Source organism: Leptodactylus fuscus, chromosome 2 (genome assembly GCF_031893055.1).
Source record: "Leptodactylus fuscus isolate aLepFus1 chromosome 2, aLepFus1.hap2, whole genome shotgun sequence".
In the NCBI taxonomy this organism is placed as follows: Eukaryota; Metazoa; Chordata; class Amphibia; order Anura; family Leptodactylidae; genus Leptodactylus; species Leptodactylus fuscus.
The window spans coordinates 124,824,387-124,846,172 of NC_134266.1; the positions used below are offsets into that span (position 1 = coordinate 124,824,387).

General features: G+C 42.3%; 1 protein-coding gene across 1 annotated transcript in view; it reads right to left on the reverse strand.

Moving 5' to 3' along the window:
• The window catches only part of LOC142195057 (uncharacterized), a 51,904-nt gene extending 38,723 nt beyond the window's left edge, over nucleotides 1–13,181 (reverse strand). The window contains exons 1-6 of the mRNA XM_075264570.1: nucleotides 13,096–13,181; nucleotides 12,815–12,959; nucleotides 11,440–11,496; nucleotides 8,977–9,064; nucleotides 7,019–7,200; nucleotides 3,213–3,339 (exon numbers count right to left, since the gene is read on the reverse strand). Coding sequence (XP_075120671.1) covers nucleotides 3,213–3,339; nucleotides 7,019–7,200; nucleotides 8,977–9,064; nucleotides 11,440–11,496; nucleotides 12,815–12,889 — 529 coding nt within the window. The 5' untranslated portion in view covers nucleotides 12,890–12,959; nucleotides 13,096–13,181. The remainder of the gene's footprint in view (nucleotides 1–3,212; nucleotides 3,340–7,018; nucleotides 7,201–8,976; nucleotides 9,065–11,439; nucleotides 11,497–12,814; nucleotides 12,960–13,095) is intronic.
• Between the last annotated feature and the right edge of the window lie 8,605 nt (nucleotides 13,182–21,786).

The window sequence follows — 21,786 nt, forward strand, 5'->3', positions numbered from 1 at the left end:
TAAGCTGGACTTTTTTCTCCGATTTTGGGCCAAAACCCAAGCAGCCCCAAGGATGTCTTTGAAGTGTGAAAGAAACTCACACAAACATGGGGAGAAGATACAAAATCCTTGCAATGTTGTCCTTTTAGAACCCATGTGGCTCTGAAACAATTGACATTTTTAATGATTCTTTAATAATCGCCACATTTTAGATTACTTCAGTTACAATTGTTTGACTGCAGATGTCGTCCTTGGCAGGTTTCGAATCCAGGACTCCAGTGCTGCAATGCTAACCCCTGAGCGCCTGTACTGACCTCATCCATCCTGTCCTCCACCTCAGATTCTAGAGCCTTAACCATGAATTTGCTTAGTAAAATCAGCAAGTGCTTTAGGCTGCGTTCACACGAAGTAACGCTCCGCTCATTCTGACACGTAAACACGCGTCAGAGTGAGCGCTGTAAAACAGAATCCCATTGACTTCTTTATTTGAGTAATTTAAACCAGATGCATCCCTTGTGGGGTCGGCAGCAGATCTGGATAACACTTGGAATTTTCTTGAAAAGCAGATGTCTTACCCACTGAGGGAACTCAGATCAAAATTACTACTGCCCTCTCTACTGTTGATCCTTGCATTTTCTCCCAGATAGAGTCTTGTTAAGATTCCTTCCTGACTTCTCTAAGTTTCCCACCTTTACTAACATAAATCAGGTCATCTTACTGACTTATTGACATTGCTCACTGGCTTCTCTCCAAGTTTCCCAATTTTACTAATACCTTTGACCTCTCTAGGTGTTTAAAGATTTACCCATGTAGATCCAGTAACTTTTAGATGGTGGAAACCATTTAATTTTTTTTTAAGGGAGGAACAAGACCTTCAAAGCCTTCAAAACCTCCAATCTCATTGTATCAGGGAAGTTTCCTAATTGTGGTTGTCCCAGGAATTAGACTTCCACTTCATTTGCCAGGGTCTACTTTAATACTCAGTCTCTACTTCCTGGTCAGAAAATCCGATCCCTCTAAATCAGATTTGAAGTTCAGCCTTTTGGAGCTTACAACCTTTATCAACCATCATAGGTTGAATTTTATATATAACTAGCCTTTGCCCGCGACTTCATCTGCGGGTTGTTGGAGTGGATGATCCGCCTATATTCAGTAAATTGCTGCCGTCGATGGTTTGCATTTCGGTAGCTCTCAAGATGTCCTGCTGCTGAACTTATTCCTCGCACCATGCCTGTGATTGTTCCGGCATCTCAGTAGCTCGCTGGGACGCCATATAATGAGCGTGTTGTGGGTGTTGATGATTCACCTGCTCCGGCATTTCAACAGCTGTCAAGCTGGCCTGTCGCTGAGGGCGTTCCTCGCGCTGTGCATGGGATTGTTCCAGCATCTCAGCACCCCCTGGGGTGCTATATAATGAGCGTGTTGTTGGCGTTGATGACCCGCCTGCTCTGGCATTTTGGCAGCTCTCAAGCTGGCCTGTTGCTAAATTCGTTCCTCGCGCTGTACCTGTGATTGTTCTGGTATTTCAGCAGCTCGCTGGGAATGAACGTGTTGTTGGCGTTGATGATCCGCATGCACCTGCCACTGAACTCATTCCTCACGCTGTGCCTGTGATTGTTGCGGCATCTCAGCAGTTCTCTGCAACGCCATATAATGAGCGTGTTGTTGGTGTTGATGATCTGCCTGCTCCGGGGTTTCGGCAGCTCTCAAGTTGGCCTGGAACTGAAGTTGTTCTTCGCACCGTGTCTGTAATTGTTCCGGCATCTCAGCAGCTCACTGCAATGCCATATAATGCATGTGTTGTTGGCATCGATGATCCCCCTCAGCTCAGTTTGAGGAGAACACTGTTGACTTCTCGCTCCTTCATAGCTCTCATTGTTTGCAACAAATTAGATTTTCTTTTTCCAGGCATGTTGAAAATCGGCAAACTGCCAATTTGGATTGAAGGTGTTTGCCCATGTCAGTTTGTCTGTAGTGCCTGGACCAGATCAGATAATTTGCAAATGCGTGAACACTGAGGGTTAGCGTGTGTACACAGAGAGATAAAAGCCCTGGCTTTCCCAGAAGCTGAGATAAGAACAGTGTAATATAGTATCTGAACATAAATTTATAACAGTCGGGAAGCCATGTCATTTACCGGGATAAAAAGTAGCCTATATTTTAATTGAGGTTACAATCTATCTATATGCCGAATTTCATTCAAATCCGTTCAGACGTTTTTGCGTGATTGAGTAATAAACATCCAAACTCACAAACTCACAAACATCCGAACTTTCACATTTATAATATTAGTAGGATTAGTAGGATGAGCCCTAACACCCAAACTAGGCTGCACTCTTCAAGGATTAACCCTTGTAACCCAGGGTTATCCCTGTTTTATGACAATACAATATCACTATGCAGTAACATCAAAGTACATATTATTAGCCCTATGTTGTGACATCAATGCATTAGTTCAGTAGTGATTTGTGCATTATCTTTGTATTATGATTTAGTGTTTATCATTTCGGTTGTTTGATGTCACTATCAACATGCTTCTATACTGTGACATTACAATAACATGACAAGTGTTTATTATTAATGCATTGTGTTGGTAGTTTTTGTTTGGTTTCAATCTTGCACTTTGACAACATTGTTACTATTTTTCCTTTCTTGTTACTTTACTTTGACCATTACACCTTTTTATTATATAACACTGTAAGGCAGGCACTGTGTAGTTGTGGCCTGCAGTTTGAATGACAATGGACACTTGGTTAGGAAGAAACCAAAATTTTACTTAAAGGGATTGTGACATTATGGACAGTTATGCCATTTATGGGACATCTTTGTGTGCATTATCTAGGTTCTGTGACACAAGAATAATTATAATACACTACAACACTGTGTGCGTTCAAGGGTACCAGTTCAGTGAATTACATGTAAACATCAGGACTCCTGCTACAGACTTGGCATCAGTCATACCAGTAGCAACTTCAAGTTACATCTGCAAGCAGTTGTTTTCCTGTTCTTGATCTATACAGACATGTGTGCGAAATTTGGATACATCCAGACTTTGTTCTGGGGCTATATAAATTTTAGTGATATTTTGTCAGAAGCACAGCAAATAAGTTTCTGTATTTTTGCAATTTTTCAGTGAAAAGTAGAAATGAATCTCTTAGCCAAAAGAAAATGTACTCTTTAAAAACGCCACATTATCATAACCTTACATATGTTAGGAACACTACTGCACTTACCAAGTTGTTTATGCAATCCATGTCTCATATTGACATTTTGTTCAACAAAGCCATCAGTGGCATCCGTATTTCGAACCATCAAGTTTTCTGATTTTCTACACTCTTCAAGGTAAATATATTTTTGTTGCTGTGGGACACAAAGAAATAAACAGAACACAACTGAAAGAGAGAAACACTTTCATAGCAATGTAAAGAAATTATCGCAATGATATATCTACCAAAAGGATAGGGGAACAATAGGCAGAGAATATAGATTTATTAAGTGACAGAAAAGCCGACAAATAATTGTGTGTAAGAATCACGCCCACCACTCGTCAGCAAATTCATACAGAGCCTTCACTGGAGGGGAGGGGGCACATTAGCATCCCACGTTACCAGGGAGACTCGCTAGATTGGTATCAACAGAATGGCCACATATAATCAGAGGTATAGAGAGGATATGGGACTAAACTCATGAGAACTACCAATCTAGAATCGGGTATATATACAGAAATTATAACCTAATGCTATCCCTCAGTAAGGTAGCATATGACTGCCACTCACTGAAAAGGGCACTGATTTAGACACAAACCAATGCTTGGTAATAGACCACATTGCGTGGTATTGGTACAAGTGTAAGTTAGGCAGCTTGACCTTCATAAGAAGGCGAAGGACACCATGCTCTACCATGCTGAAGGGATGCCCTCAGCTCAGTACCCATTAGAGCAGACCTGGGCAAAGTCCGGCCCCCGGGCCATATCCGGCCCTCTGACTGTTTCAGTCCGGCCCGCACAGCTTTGACTAGGGGGGCGTGTCTAGGGGGCGTGTCTTAGTGCCGGACGAAGATGGAGATGTGGAGCGTGTCATAATGTACTGAGAGATGTAAGGTGAGCTGCAGGGTGGAGAGTGTGCCTGTCTATATGTGTGCCTGTCTATATGTGTGCCTGTCTATATGTGTGCCTGTCTATGTGTGCCTGTCTATGTGTGCCTGTCTATATGTGTGCCTGTCTATATGTGTGCCTGTCTATGTGTGCCTGTCTATATGTGTCTGTATGTGTGTGTGTCTATATGTGTGCCTGTCTATATGTGTGCCTGTCTATATGTGTGCCTGTCTATGTCTGTCTGTCTGTCTATGTGTCTTTCTATATGTGTGCCTGTCTATATGTGTGCCTGTCTATGTCTGTCTGTCTGTCTATGTGTTTGTCTATATATGTGTCTGTCTGTCTGTCTATATGTGTCTATGTGTCTGTCTATATGTGTGTGTCTATCTGTATGTGTGTGTGTCTCAGTAACCTAGGGGCAGAGATGGAAGGGGAATGTTTATACTAGGGCAGAGATGGCAGATGGAGGGGGGGGGGACATGAAATGGGGAAAATAAAGGGGGATATGAAACTGAGGGAGAAATGGAGGGGGGGGGCATGAAACTGGGGGTAGATGAAGAGGGCACTTAGACTGGGGGGACATTAAACCGTGGAGGAAGCTGTAGGGGGACCTGTCTGCCCCCAGTTTAATGTCACCCTCTAGCTACCCCTACGGTTTAATGTCTGCTTCCCGATTTTAATGTCCCCCTCTAGTTGCTCCCAGTTTCATGTCCTGCTCCAGATGTCAATTTATTGCCCCCCTCCAACTACCCGCACTGTTTAATGTCCCCCTCCAGCTGCTCCAGTTTCATGTCCCCTCTAGTTTCCAGTATAAACTGGTGGGGCACCAGGAGAGGGACTTAATACTGTGGGGCAGTTGGTAAGGGAACATTACAATGTGGGGGCATATAATGTACGGGTGACTGTAGGAGGATTATACTTTGTGGCGGCACATGGAAAGATGGTTGGGAATGGGCGGAGTCAACGTAGAAGCGGGTGGAGCTAAATTTGCCGTGGCGTGGCCCTCTAGCATAGTTTCAATTTCTTATGCGGCCCCATGGGAAAATTAATTGTCCACCCCTGCATTAGAGAGATGTTTTTCACCTTTATAACACTATGCGCTGGCCGATGGTGAACCAGTCACTTGTGTGGGCTCTCCTGTTACTCTTACCAGGCCCACTATCTAAAATGGTCAAAAAAGGTGTTTTGAGGCATTTCCTGATGGTGACCTGTTAGGTCATTCCCCAATTATGAAGGTTGAGGGAGGCCACCTCCTGGGCCATGTGGGTGGCAGCTTTTAACCATATTAGATGTATGGAAAAGTTGGGCACGGTCACTAATGCCAGTCAAGTTGCTGTCAGTTCTACTTGGATGCCTTGCATTGAGTTTTGTTTTTCCCAGGGCTTCGAGGCATGGGTCTCTGGTGATGGGCTGACATCTGTCAGATGCCCAGGGACAAACTGAGTTGTAGAACTTTTCCTCTTCCTTATTTACCCTCCTTGGTTTCCCTCCCTGTACCAGGCTTAGTGACGATGCCACTGGTTTCCCCCGTATTCTTATTTCCTCACCTCTTTCCCTTTCTCTGTCTGTTTGATGTACTTCCCTCCCTGTTTTCCCCTCCTTATCCTGTTATCTACAAAACTGGCATTTGTTCTGTTTGTAGCATTTCTATGTATGTATAATTTCTATGAGAACTTACAATACTTCTCAATAATAACTTATTGACCCTAAAACAAGTAAACATTTAGTTAAGGGCCAGATGGTATAAACACATTTTGTCTGCTTTCGGCGAAACCCTGTTCTTCTTTCATTATTTTCCCTGTCTCTATTGTCAGCTAAAATTTGCACATTGCTTCTCTCTGAAGTATAGGTCAGCAGGCCCCTGTATAATGCTGGGAAGCTGATGCTGCGGATCATGTCAAACAGTCATATCTCCAGCATGTTACAATTCAATTGGTTCTTGCGTCATGTAAATTACGAGCTTTTCATCTTTTATAGGACACCAAGATTCCAAGTCTAAATGTATTTCTTATTACAAGTTAAAAACACATTTGGGATTGTGTTAAATGCAGCTGCATGTAAATATGCCAGTTCCAAGTGTGAAATTATACAGGCAGAAGTGCGATTTTGATGTCACCTGGAAGTTGAATCTCATCTTTCACTAAGACCACTGTTCTAGGTTTCACAATGCCGGAGATATCATTGTTTTAAATGTCCTCCTCCACAACCTCACCTTTCCTAAATACAAGAGCCTGTCCACCTGTATTCCAGTGAGAAGCTCTGTACAGATTTCAGCTGACAAAAGAGGGTAAAATAAGAAGAATAGGATTTCACAAAAAGAATGAAAACTAGTTAAAGTATATTATAACAATAAATAAATAAATAACAGGCTGTCATTTACTGAATTAGAGGAGTGGGTTTAGGATTGATTGGGGAGTGCCCATCTGTTCAATGGTAGTCCTCAGAAGATAGTGAAAGAAGAAAATAGATAAACACTCACTATTCATACAAAGTGATGAAATTCAAGTGGTTTCCTCTTTACTCCACTGCTACCAGACCTGGAAACAGCCCAGCTGGCGCCATCTAGAGGTTCACCCTAATGAACCACATAACTCTGCACCGCTCTCCACAGGCCACACATTAGGCTTCCAATCACCCCCAAAACTCCATAGTGTCCTACACTACATTAGCTGCTACTGTAGCACCTTCCAGTTTCTCTCCATTACATTGGTGTCACTTTGACATCTCTGTCTGCTATACCACATTTCATTTCTATAATAGATCTATCAAACAGTAAACTGCTTGCGATAAACGGTTTGTCAAAGGCTCTGCCTAGAACCAAATTTTCAGTTTTGGGTTGCAGATTGCCGTTAATGAAGAAAGCATAATTTGGAGACATTGACAAAGAATTCTGTTAGCTCACAAATTGGGTTTGTTAGATACGGTTCACATCTTCAATGACATTACCTGTTCTTTAAGGATTTGTTGTTCTAAGTAGAGCTCTTGAAATTTTGTTTTCCACAATTCTTTCTCCCCAGAAAGGTCAGTCTCCAGGCTGTCAACCTTCTCTTCAAATTTATATAGCCTTGTAATAGAAGAAGCGTTTATATCTTGTATTCTTCTTAGTTCATCTTTCAGTTCTTCATCACCTATGCACAACAATGAAACAAACTAAATGCAAAGGCTAGTTATCCAATTTAGATTATGCAGAACTTCTAATATCAAAGTTAATTATTATCATTAATATAATATTAGTAATGCTTAAAAGGGGCCACACGGTGGCTCAGTGGTTAGCACTGCAGCCTTGCAGTGCTGGAGTCCTGGTGTTCAAATCCCGCCAAGGGCAAAAAACCATCTACAAGGAGTTTGTATTTTCTCCCTGTGTTTGCATGGATTCCCATCCCATATTCCAAATACATACTGATAGGGAAAAATGTACATTGTGATCTCTATGTACATTCTACATATATATATATGTTAGTAATGCTTAAAGTGTACCTCCAGTTAGAAAAAAATCTTTTCATAAATGCATAGTGCAAGTGAATATATGCCGCGCTCCAAATTATTATGCAATTTGCATTTAAGTGTCATAGATTAAATTTTTCAATTTTTTTTAAATGAAACTCATAGATGGTTTTCTTGGTTCTCGTTAGATCACTGAAATCAATATCAAACACCTGTGACAATTAGTTTTCCAGCTGAGATTAATTAAAGGAAATCTACTTACATTGTGGAAACACAGCTTTTTATTGCAGTTTTCGCTGCAGTTTTTTGAGCCAAAGCCAGGAGTGGATTAAGCAGAAGGTAGAAGTATAAGAACTTCCTATATATTTTCCATTCCTTTTATAGGCATTCTTGGATTTGGCTCAAAATACAACAGCAAAAAGTTGCGTCTTCACAACATAGAGCATCAGCCTAAGGGTAAGTTCACACGTAGTTTTTTTTTTGGTCCAGATTTTGACGCGGGACATCATTCTCATTACTCCAATGGACTTATTTTTGTATTGACAAAATCAGCAATATCTCAGCAATGGAGGCATGATTCACAAGGGGAAAATAATCTATTTAAGGCGACCCCAACCTATGTATTTTGTGTGGCTAGCTTGATGTGCTGGGTTCTGGTGACAGACTTCCTTTAAATCCAAAGCATCTGATCCCGGTTTCCCTACAACATCTGTAAGGAATAAATTTGTTGCACACACTATTTGGATTCGTGAAAAGAATAGTGTTTTATTTATACAAGAATTGTTAACGCCATTGACACATTGCAAAAGAATGCTGATAATGAACTAGATCCGCAACATTATTTGACGTTTCGGTCCTTAGACCTTCCTCAGAAATGATCTATATGGTGTAGAGGTAGAATTTCAGGCAAAAGCACGGGGTGGGTGCGATCTAGTATGATGGAGCTAGCATAGCAGGAGGACAGGAGTAATGTCAAGGCGCCTTGACATTACTCCTGTCCTCCTGCTATGCTAGCTCCATCATACTAGATCGCACCCACCCCGTGCTTTTGCCTGAAATTCTACCTCTACACCATATAGATCATTTCTGAGGAAGGTCTAAGGACCGAAATGTGAAATAAGATTGCGGATCTAGTTCATTATCAGCATTCTTTTGCAATGTGTCAATGGCGTTAACAATTTTTGTATAAATAAAACACTATTCTTTTCACAAATCCAAATAGTGTGTGCAACAAATTTATTCCTTACTGATACTAAGGGGTCGAAGGACCTTTTTTGTTAGCACCACATAAGACAAAAATAGTGTGCGGTACCACTGTTTTTCCAGTCCCTATAACATCTGACATCAGGAGAAAAGACATATGACCCCCCATACACATCCAACAGTTGGATGATCCCACCAGAACTTGCCATATGTATGGCCACCTTCAATCACACACTAAAGTATGGAATAATCTATACCTGAATGAAGCTTATCCTGCTGTACAGATAGCATATGAATATTTTCATTGGTAGACGACTTTGATCCAAATGTTAAAGCTGATGTGATCTAAGAGCAAAATAAATATATTTGTATTAGATCAATTAAGTTTACAGGGCGTCAAAGAAAAAATTCACATTTTTATTACATAAAGAAAATTGAGTTCTAATATAAGGAGTATATGACTCCTTTCAAGAATGTATTGGTGTCTACAAGTAGTGATAACTAATGCATCTAGACCAGGGGTGCTCACACTTTTTCAGCATGTGAGCTACTTGCTAAACTGACCAAGGCAAAAGATCTACTACACTTCTTGTGGGCGGGGCCGGGCTTGTGGGCAGGGTCAGCACGGAGCGTGAGAGCAGGAGACAGCGGCGTTCTGTGGCCGAGCAGGGATCCCCGCTGTCTGCTTGCTCACAGCGCAGGCTGAGAGTTATCTCTGGACACTGGCCGGCTGGGGCTGCGGCAGCCCCGCCTGCCAGTGTCTGTAGATGACTCTCAGCCTGCGCTGTGAAGAAGCAGCACTGCGGCCCCCTCCATCCCTAAGGGCAGGGAGCGCGTCATCCCCCGGAGCTGCTGCTGCCCGGCCTGCAAGTGTCCGGAGTGCTTGTTCACAGTGCAGGCTGAGAGTTGACTCTCAGCCTGCACTGTGAACAAGCAGACACCGGGGATCCCTGGCTGCATCCCGAGATCGACCCATACGTCCTTTGTGATTGACCGGTAGATCGCGATCGATGTATTGGGCACCCCTGATCTAGACAGTGGCTCTGTCCCTTATAAATCAAGTGTAACCCACAAAACATTCCTCCTATTCTGCTTTAAGAGTCGTTCCTGGTAATGCTTAGCTATAGGCAGAATGGTGACATAGGCCCTTAGTTCTACAGCCACCCCAGAGACATAATTAGCTTCCAGTACAAATACTACCTCTATATATCTATGAAAACTGTATATAAAGCTCACTGGAGGTGCAAGCAAGACCAGAAATGAGAAAACCATGAGCAAAATTTATATACTGTATATAAAATATAAATCTTTATTAAATACCACAAAATATGTAAATATCAAAATTGGGAAATATTCATCAGTACAATTATATAGACAAGAGAGACGCATTAAATATGACCTCTCTATACTACAAGTAGAAACAAGTGGTGGTAGAAGTGAAAAGCTACCATGTGCTGATAAAGTTGTATTTAGTTTAATTTAAGTCCAGGGTTAAGGGGATATCGTCACTCCTTAGGGAGAGACCACTATTTAGGTGTGTGGAGTCTTATTAAGCCATTTTGCTCTCCACTGTGCAAAGGAACATGGGAAGAATATGCAAATCTGTCTTCCATGATGAAATTAGGAAGACAGTGCCTCAGTCATGCAGCCCATTAGAGGGCGCTCCCTTTAACATCATGCCCGATCTTCCCAGAGGCCTTTGCTGCAATGCAATGATGTGGGATTTTACCAAGTACAGTCTCTCAGCTGAGGACAGCTGTTTTGATCTGATTGGATCTCTTCAGCCCAGCGCAGAGAAGACTGAGTTGGCAGAGGTGAGAGGCTTCTAGATAGGGTCAAGGGTTGTCTCTCCCTAAGGAGTGACGATATCCCCTTAACCCTGCACTTATACCACAGGTTGTAATAACATTGCATGGTGATTATAAAACAGATACTGTGCGATGTAAATGGTGAGGGGGTGAGCACTCTTGCAAAAGCACTACAGAACTTTCAAACAGTTGGACACCCACTGATCTCTTAGATATTTTAGACTGTTAGGACACTGTACGTGAACCATTTCCCATGCTGGGTGCTATGGTGCTCACTCACCGTATTCTTGATAACCTCAGTTGTGGGAACTATAGTTGTATCCCTTTCAAGTATCTGAGATACCGCTCCTGGGCCCACAAGACTTTAGTTACGCCACCCCACAGAGCCAAAGTGCTGTTTCACTGTGCAATCCAGAGATAATGTGGGATATTTAATGTATTGCACTCATTCGCTGCCTGTGTTTCATGTATCTTTGATTCCAGTGCACACAGTTGTCTGTAAGGGGCCTTATTTAGTGTGTGTGGGACAGAATTTTCCTGGCCATGTTTAGTTACAGGGGTTGCTAGGGAGAACTTTAGAGTGTATTTTGTACTAAAAGAAAGTAAAATAAGTTAGTGAAGTATATTACAAAAATGTTCTTCAAATTCCTCCCTACAAACATTACAGGAAAAGTGAAATAACACACGTTATCAAAAAATATTTCCACCTTTATCGTTTTTGGTCTTATAGTTCTACCTATAAAGCTGACTGCTGCTTAGCGTGACCATTCTGAGAAAATAATACAAATGCATCCATTTTTTTTTTGTCATTGACATTTTTTTAATTTCTTCTCTAATATGCAAAAAGGAGAAAGAGAAAGGGAAGAGGAAAAAGAGAGCCCAACAAACTCAGAAACATATGTATGTTGTTACCTCTTCATAAAGCAGCAGTAATGAACGCCAAGCGAATTTGTACCAAAAGAATGGATTCTAGGAAGAGAATGAGAGAAAAAGAATACAGGTAGGAAATACAAGTAGCTAAGTTAATTATTATTAATCCTACAAAAGGTGGAGTGTGGATTTGTATTAGGCTGAGGCCGCACGTTGCAGAAATGCAGCTTTTTTTGTTGCAGATTTTGTTGTGGTTTTTTGAGCCAAAGTCAGGGGTGGATTGAGCACAAGATAGAAGTATAAGAGCTTCCTATATATTTCCCATTCCTTTTGTAGCCATTCTTGGCTTTGGCTCAAAAAAACCGAGCAAAATCTGCAACAAAAGAAGCTGCGTTTCCACAACGTGGAGCCTCAGCTTTAAACGGGATTGTTAGAAAATTTAAAATTTTATTATTCTAAACAAACTTTTTGACTATCTGTATAACCTAATATTTCACATATTGTAGGGCTACACAGCAAATTTGGCCAAAGCTCCCATCATGCAACCAAAGATCGCTGTATCGTCCTGAAACTACAAGCTTCAATGGAGCAGCACTGCAGCATATACACTCATCATTCTAGTTTCTATGGTGAATGGATGGCTCTCCCACGTTGCCTCGATACCATTGATCTGTGGTGTTCCCAGGTGTGGGATCCCCACAGATATAATATTGATGGTCTACTGCGCTGCTTATATAGTTTATGCACAAAGGAAGTTTATGATTCCAGTATGGCAGCCCTATGAAAGTTTGTAAAAATATTACAATGCTTTAAAAAAATATATATATATTAAACATGCTATTTCTACTCTACATACTAACATCTACTGAAACATAACTTAAACATAAGAGATATTCTTTAAAGGGAGTTCATCTAATCATTGTAGAGGATACATCCCAAGCCGCCAACTGGCTCCATTGCTGCGAACCCCATCCCCCCACACAAGTTGAATGCAAGCTCTACTTCCTTATTTGTCACTTTCCTTTCTGCATATCCGGCTCTGTGTCCGTGCAAAAAAAAACTGTTTCCAGGCAGAGAGGCTGCATACAGGCACTGGCGGTCACCTTTAAAAACCCATTCAAATGAATGTGTTTTAAAACTGACCGCCGGCAAGCTGTCCCCTGTCCAGTTTCCCTGGGGTTTACGACAGAGACGCCAGGGCGGACAGAGATGGTAGTGTGAACGCTGCTTAAGCAATGGTCCAAAATAACACAGGCACATTTGCAAACTGTGTCAGAATCCCTACAAGGTACTGTTATTAGATTATTTTTTTTCCTGTTAATAGACTCTTTAAAAAATGTCATCCCTCCTGTCTTGTATGAGGTTGTAGCTGATACTATTTACTAAGACAAAAACACAATAACAAATACAACATTACCCATGCCAAGCTACAGAGGCTGAGGATGCTGCAGAAAGTCTTCTTTAGCCTTGATAAAAGATGAATTATGCCCATCTTTAAAGGTGCAAAGTTTATTGCTGTATCATCCAGCCATCATGAAGTAGAGGAAAGCTTCATCTTATTACTGTAAATGAGGAAAGACCAAAGCAATCACAATAACTAACAGGGCAGCACAGATTGCCTTTGATACTATAATCATTTACACCTACAAGTACACACATAGCATAAAACACAAAATAGGACAAAAACACCTTTCTTACTTTCACGGAGAGATCTTTTGTCAGTCTTGTATAAGTCATGTAGAAAGTACAGCACATAGTACTCCCTAAGCTGTCACAAGCAAATCCCGGTAAACCTCTAATCATAAGGAAATGTGTTTTTTCCCAGTCTTCTATGTAAGCTGCTTAAAGGGGCAGTGCAAAGCTTGTGCTAAAGCTTTCCATACGTCTTTTGCTGAAATTCCTAGCAAGTGACAGTGAGTGGCTTATTTAACCACAGACGGAAGTTCATGAATGCTTAGTGAGACCGGTTTTGCTCAAGCATGTGTTTTAGTGATTGTATTTACAATAGTGTTTAGCATTATTTTTCAAGTCTTGTCCGAATCGCTCCATTCTGTCTGTCTTACTACAAAAAGTCGCTGAGTAGGAAGCTTACACTACCTAAAAGAATTATAGCATTGTGGAGAGGGAGTGCTTAGCCATTAGGGGGGCCCTGGAATCCCTAAGGTACTACCTCCTGGGCCGGTCACTGATCAATCCCCTCTAACATGGATGTGCCACGCTAAGGATAGAAACACCAGGTGGTTTCTGACCCTGCCAAATTTTAAAGGGGCTCTATCAGCAAAATCATGCTGATAGAGCCCCACATATCCCCCCCCGTTTTAAAATAATAACCTAAAAAAGAATGTGCTCTACTTACTGAACATGCACGCTGGGCGGGCATTCAGGGTGCGCCGTCTTCTTCATCCACGCCTCTTCTTTCTGCGATGTCCTCTGGTCCCGTCCTCCTCCGGCGCTCGCTCGCGGACACTGATATTAAAAAACGGCCTGGGCGCATGCGCAGTAGCATGCGGCTTCTACTACAGCTACTGCGCATGCGCCCAGGCTATCACTGTCCGTTCGCGAGCGCTGGAGGAAGACGGGACCGGAGGACATCGGAGGAAGAAGAGGCAGGGATGAAGATGAAGACACACCCTGAATTCCCGCCCAGCGTGCACGTTCAGTAAGTAGATCACATTCTTTTTTAGGTTATTTTAAAACAGGGGGGTAGTGTAATATAACATTTACAGTGCCTGAATAGCCTTTTTAAAGGCTATGCACGCATATGTGGGGCTCTATCAGCATGATTTTGCTGATAGAGCCCCTTTAAGTTTACTGTGGAACACATGGCAATAATCTGCAAGGAAACGCTGATACTATACCCAGAACCCATTGTATGATGGTCAAAAGTTTCCGCTCCTACAGGTCCGAACAGGGGCGGCAGGGGGGTAGTATGTGCAAAGCTAACAGGCAGAGTGCTAGAGTCCAGATATAACAGCCCCAGGTTTCTGACATATGTGTGGTCCAGAGCGGATATGGAGTAGGCCTCGGCCCAGGTGTAGATCTTTTACGTTGGATTCTGAATGCTGGATTAGCTCTGTTTGTCTGCTATTAGAGATGAGCGAGTACTGTTCGGATCAGCCGGTCCGAACAGCATGCACGCATTGAAATGAATGGAAGCACCTGGTACTTCCGCTTTGACGCCGGCCGCTTAACCCCCCGCGTGCCGGCTTCGTCCATTCATTTCAATGTGTGCGTGCTGTTCGGATCGGCTGATCCGAACAGTACTCGCTCATCTCTACCTGCTATTGCATGTTTGCGGTCGTGTTAACGCGACCGCAAACATGCACCGTCAAAAACGCGGCGCAAACGTCCTGTAAACGTGGTGCATTGCGCACCGCGTTTACTCCGTGTGAATGCACCCTTAGGGTGAATTCACACTGAGTAAACGCTAGCTTATTCTGAACGTAAAACACGTTCAGAATAAGCGGCGTCTAAAGCAGCTCCATTCATTTCTATGGGAGCGGGGATACGAGCGCTCCCCATAGAAATGAATGGGCTGCTTCTTTCACTCCGTGCAGTCCCATTGAAGTGAATGGGGAGTGCCGGCGTATACGGCAAGCTCTGCTCATGCCGGAGCGTACACGCCGGCACTCCCCATTCACTTCAATGGGACTGCACGGAGTGAAAGAAGCAGCCCATTCATTTCTATGGGGAGCGCTCGTATCCCCGCTCCCATAGAAATTAATGGAGCTGCTTTAGACGCCGCTTATTCTGAACGTGTTTTACGTTCAGAATAAGCTAGCGTTTACTCAGTGTGAATTCACCCTTAGAGCTGTGAGCAAAAGTTTCTCTGTTTGTATTTTAAAGATTTTCTCTAACTTTCTTAGTGGTTATAGTCTGTTGTCTTGATCGGTTGCCAATGGTTACAACCACAAATGCAGAAACTTTCTATGGTCTGGGACTTGTCAGGAACCCAGCTATGATTTTCTTATTGTAGCTGGGCTATCAGGTAGGGACACTACATGTATGAGAAGATATCTTGGGCACAATAAGGAGATCTTAGCTGATTCTCTGACTTTAGAAAGTTCCTGCATTCATGGTCATATCCACTAACAACCGATCAAGACAACTTGTGACCACAAGATATTTTGAGAAAATCTCTGAAACTCTGCAAAATGTTTATTTACTTATATTTGCAAAAATGTTTAATTTTCAATTATCTACAAATTAAAAAAAAAAATGTGTTCATGGAAACACCCCTTTAAGGCTGTATTTTGTTCCCCATATTATACAGGGTGGGCCATTTACATGGATACACCTAAATAAAATGAGAATGGTTGGTGATATGGGAGGGGGAAAACTTTACAAGTTGGGTGGTGACCATGGCGGCTATTTTGAACTTGGCCATTTTGGATCCAACTTTAGTTTTTTCAAAGGGAAGAGGGTCATGTGACACATCAAACTTGTTGAGAATTTCAGAAGAAAAACAACGTATCTTTATTCTTTGATGAGTTATTAACAATTTTCTCTTTGTTTACAGCCATTGACATGTTGCAGAGTTTAACATGTGAGGAGCAGATAGAAATTGTGTTGATGTCTGGTGAACGCAGTACCCGGGTCATTGCAGTAAATTTCAATGCAAGACACCCTATGAGACCACCCATCTCCCATGCAACAGTTAGCAAACTGCTTGCCACATTTCATGAAACTGGTTCAGTGTTGGACTTTTTTTGTGAATGATGAAGATAACAAACAAAACCACTGCTGTATGACAATAACCCATACTAGATAGACACCTCCAAGACTGCTGGAACACAAAGATTGATGGTATCGTATGGAAGATGGGGTACAAAGATAGTGGGGCCATTCTTCATCAATGGAAACCTCAATGCCACTGGATATCTGAAATTGCTACATGACGTGTTTTCCTCTTTATGCAGGGAAGCTGGCACGTTCTTCCAGCAAGAAGGGGCACCACCACATTATGTGTGTCAGATCCTGGATCAGTTTCCTGGAAAGTGGATTGCTCGTTGTGGGCCAGTTTAATGGGCACCAAGGTCTCCTGATCTGACCCCCCTGCACTGCACCGGCATCCAGTCGTGCACTCTACTCCGGATTAGGCCCAATGAATGGGCATAGTCGGGAGTGTCTTCAGGCCGATTCGCTTAGAATGAAATGTCCATTTGACTGGCTCCCATTGATTTCAATGGGAGCCGTCTTTTTGGTCAGGACCAAAATACAGGTAGCCGCGACTGAAGGCCGGTGCACTGAACCGGCATCCAGTCGCGCACTCCGCTCCGTATTAGGCCCAATGAATGGGCCTAGTCGGGAGTGTCTTCAGGCCAAATCACGAGGCGAAACGGCCTGAAGAATGAGCATCTCACTTCTTTTTTTTCGAGAGACGGAAGAAATGGCTCCCGGAAAAAAGAACTGACCAGCTCCCATTGATTTCAATGGAAGCCGTCTTTTTGGTCAGGATTTTGAAGCTGATACAGCCTCAAAATCCTGACAAAAAAACTCCATTTGAACTTACCCCCAGTGTGTCAAGAGTGGGAGAAGAGGGTTGCATTGACAATCCAAAACAATGGGCAGCACTTTGAACACATTTTATAAGTGGTCAGAAATATGTAAATAACTCACGAAAGAATAAAGTTATGTTAAAACCAAGCACACCATTGTTTTTCATGTGAAATTCTCAACAAGTTTTATGTGTCACATGACCCTCTTCCCATTGAAAAAACTAAAGTTGGATCCAAAATGGCAGAGTTTAAAATGGCTGCCATGGTCACCACCCATCTTGAAAAGTTTTCCCCCTCCCATATGCTAATGTGCCACAAATAGTTAGTTGATATCACCGACCATTCCCATTTTTTTTAGGTGTATCTATATAAATATCCCACCCTGTACAGTGGAATATAGAGACAACATTTGCATTTAGCATGGTTGCATTTGAAACTACCTCTAATGGAGTCAGTAGTTAACGCCCTGTCCCGTTTAATGGTGGGCCTCAACCTACTAGGTGGCAAAATATTTGTCAGAGTTTGTACTCTCCCATAAGTAATGGTGGGACTTGACGGAAAGACTTTTTTTTTTTTTTTTAAGAATAGTACCGTTGAGGATAATCGGCCAATATTATTTTCTTAGATTTAGAAGGAACATCAGGCGGTACATCAGGCTCATACACCACTCTAGAGGACTCCTCTCCAGGCATTATAACAGACACATACACGGTCCTACCTTGATGAGAAAACCTCTAGACTAGGAGCTTTTTAAACTTGCTTGGTCCACCTGTATATCCAAGAGGGAAAGAGGTTGCAGAAGATTTGAAATTCCACTTCTGTTGGCGCCTTTCCTGATATCAACCGTGAGAGAGTCAAGCGCAAAATGTAAGTGACACCAGTCTGCATCCCAGCATAGAACACATGCTCTGGGTGGGAATGCAGGGGACACTACAGGCCAGGGAGCCTTTGAGGAAGGACTGAGGCCTACACCATTCATCTCCACTTTACCACTGGTGAAGGAGGAGACTGCACTTTCACGTATAGTGAGTCAATCTACATTTAAAACAAGGGATAACCAATAAATTTGATCACATTTGGGAACCATAGCTGGATATGCTGGTTTGACACCTTGATACTGGAGAGGGAACTGAGGGAATCCTTTGTTCCTCCAGGTTTTACCTTAAATATTGATATGAAACATAAAAAGAAAAAAAGAGGGCGGCACAGCTCTGTCTCAAAGATATTATATGCATCGTGGTAACATGTTTCCCCTTCTGATTAACTCTGTCCGGCCTAAAAAAGTGCCGGCTGACACGGTTTTCGGCGGTGCTCCAAAAACCCCAAGAGAAACAAGAGTAATAACATATGAGGGAAAAGAAGATGTAGGGGTGGGCACTCACCAATCAGTAGACGAACAATCTTCTTGATAAAAGTAGATCCTTTATTGGGTGCATACATAAAATTCAGGGAGGGAGTGACAGCATATTGGCAGAAAAACGGCAAGAGCCGTTTCGTGTCCAAGCAGACACTTTTTCAAGCCTAAAATGCAATTTTATCAAGAAGATTGTTTGTCTACTGATTGGTGAGTGCCCACCCCTACATCTTCTTTTCCCTCATATGATATGAAACATACTGTATGACAGTAAATTAGTTGCACCCTGCCTCTAATAGGAACATACAATGGACTTATGAGAAGACTACCTTGCCATACTCAACAGGTGATTTCTTTTCACAAAGCTTTCCTCCATCTTATTTGTTATTTTAGACTGGAGCTAAAGCTTCCATTTTGCTTTTAAGATAAAATAATCCTTTAATAGTCCTACAGTGGGAAAATTTCAGCATGTTACCACGGCATGGTAATACAGATACAGGATAATACACAGTAATATATTACAGACGTAGGCACAGATATGCTGAGAAGAGAAGATATACTAGTCCATAGCAGCTAAGGAACAGAAGAAGAAAGGAGGAAGACATCATAATCATTTAGTTTCCTGTATGGAGTGATCTTCGCTTGGTATGATGTAAATTATACAGCCTGGTCGCGGTTAGTAGGAAGGACCTCTGATAGCGCTCCTTCTCACACTTGGGGTGAAGCAGACGGTCACTTACAGTGCTGCCAAGTGCCATCAAGGTCTCATACATGGGGTGGGATTTGTTCTCCCACATGGAGGTCACCAAAGACAGTATCCTTCTGTCACCCACCACCTGTACTGGGTCCAGGGGGCTCCCCAGGACAGAGCTGGCCCTCCTAATCAGCCTGTCAAGTCTATTTCTGTCCCTGGTTGATATACTGCTCCCCCAGCAAGCCACACTGAAAAAGATGGATGAAGCAACCACAGAGTTGAAGAAGACCCTAAGAAGTGGCCCCTGGACTCCGAAGGCCCTCAGCCTCCTGAGCAGGTAGAGTCTGCTGTGGCCCTTTCTGTGCAACGCCTCCAGGTGATCAGCGCAGTCTAGTTTATTATTGAGGAGCACACCCAGATACTTATAGGTCCTGACTATCTCAATGCATGTCCCTTGGATCTCCACTGGGGTCGGAGCAACTCTCCATTTACTAAAGTCCACCACCATCTCCTTGGTCTTCCCAGCATTAATCCTGAGGTGGTTCTGCTGACATAATTCAACAAAGTCCCAGTTTAAGTCTCTGTATTCCCTATCGTCACCATCAGTGATAAGGCCTACTATAGCAGAGTCATCGGAGTACTTCTGTAAGTAACAGCTGGAGGAGTTGTGCCTAAAGTCAGCAGTGTACAGTGTGAAGAGAAAGGGGGCAAGAACTGCACCTTGTGGTGCCCCCGTACTACAGATCACAGTGTCAGACACATAGTCCCGGGCTGTCCCATACTGAGTAAACTGTCAGATGCAAACTCAGAATGCTGTCTGCACCTGCCACTGTTCTATTTTTCTGTTAGTTTTCTGATCCTATGATGGATGAGAACATAAAGTAAGTAAGGTTACAGCTTTGTCCCTTTCATACTCTATTCTTCTAGATCACACGCTGTTGCAACAAATCTGTAACCCTTTCATATACCAGTGGTATTCTAGTTATGAACACAAAGACAAAGAACTAGCAAATAGTTGGTTTATTTTGTATATCCACAATGACTGGACAGGTTTGAATTGCAATGAACATAAAGTGACCAAAAAAAAAAAAATAGAAAAAAAAAAAATATGTTTCCATTCTGAGAGTTAACATTTAATATGCTGGAAACCGGATTGGTCCACATGGAAGGCAAACAAACTGCGGCAGCATGAGAGCATGTTTTTTTTTTTTTAAATAAAAAAAACCCCTTGAGCTTTAAAACTGAAGAACAAGTCTTAAAATCATGTCTGTCAGAAGAAGGGATAAATACACTATTCACACAAAGTAGTACTAAAGGTGCTGAGTCGGCAGACGCTCTGGAGCACCTTGATATGTAAATGCATCAGACTTCTCAAATCTCCAGTTGAAGAAAGACTGTTGTAGAATCTAAATTTTTTATAACTCCACTTTAATAAGAATGCTCGGAAAAAGTAAAATATATATGCATGTTACTTTCTGTAATATTACTACTATTTGGAGTTTTGCCCAAGACTGGTTAACCAACATTCACTACGGAACAGCATTTTGGTCTAAATGACTTTTTGGAAGAAGAAAAAAAAAAAAAAAAAAAAAAAAAAACTTAAAAAAAAAAATTATGTACACATTCACAATATATAAAAAAAATCCCTACTGCATGTACTCCAACATGTGTTGGCTAAATACACTAGTTTGTGACACGCTAAACTGTGAATATTTAAAGGTGTTTTCTGGGCTAAGATATGTGATGACCTATCCTAAGGATAGGCCATCAATATCAGACCAGTGAGGGTCTGATAACTGACATCCCCACCAAACACCTCTTCTCAGCAGCATATACACATAGAATGAAGCATGAGGAAGACAGTGCAGCACCTACGCAGAAGAGTATTGAGTCATTGCAGCTTAGCTCCCAATAAAGGGATTGGCAGTAACCTGGTCTGGGCACTACACAGAACTGCACGGCCTGCTTCATGTTGCATTCACAAATGTATTAGCTGATGAGAGCAAGGGATTCATGGTGGTGCCAGGTGTAAGGCCTCCAGCGATATGATATTTGTGATCAATCTTGTCATTGATGTTTTTAGCCCAGAAAACCCCTTTAAAATAACAGTTTCACTTTGTTGAACTATATTCCAATGCCAACAGCCTCAGCTAAAGTAACCTTTAATTTAATTTAGCATTTCATCAACTTTATGCAAGAAGAGGGACAACCGACAAGCACGCTAAAAAAATAGAAATGCGAGACCTTACATGAGGGGGAAAATGGGATTGTTCTTTGTATTTCAGGTCCTTAAAAAACAGCTCCTTGTAGATGGAAACTGCCGTCGGGCTACATGTACATTTGCTTTACGTGAGCCAAATCTGCCATCACTTCTGCAGTCCATTTTCCTGGCAGAGCATGACCATCTATGAAGAAAGCACTGCACCCCAGTGCATTTATAAGACTCTGCCTCAACCAAATCACATGTTTTGTGGCGAGGAAGCATCATATCGTAACAGTCTCTGTCCTGAATATATTGGTAAAGGTTGCTCGTCTGTATTAAGAGTCTTAAGCTGGTAGCCAATAGCCCAAATGGTTTGCCACTGGTCCTTTAAGGTCATCTCTAGCCACAATGTTCAGTCTTTAGCTTTACGTATTCAAAGGTAGAGGACCAGGACTTCTGTAGAATGAAATCAGGTTTCTGAACACCATAGCAAACAGGTCTTTTATAAAGGATTTCTGAGATCCACTGAAGAATAGGCCAAGGAGCTGGAGGGGGTTAATGGCATAAAATAGGAAAGGAACCATTATTCACCTACTGAACCTCCAATCTTGCAGCACATTCACTTTGGTGCTCTGATGAA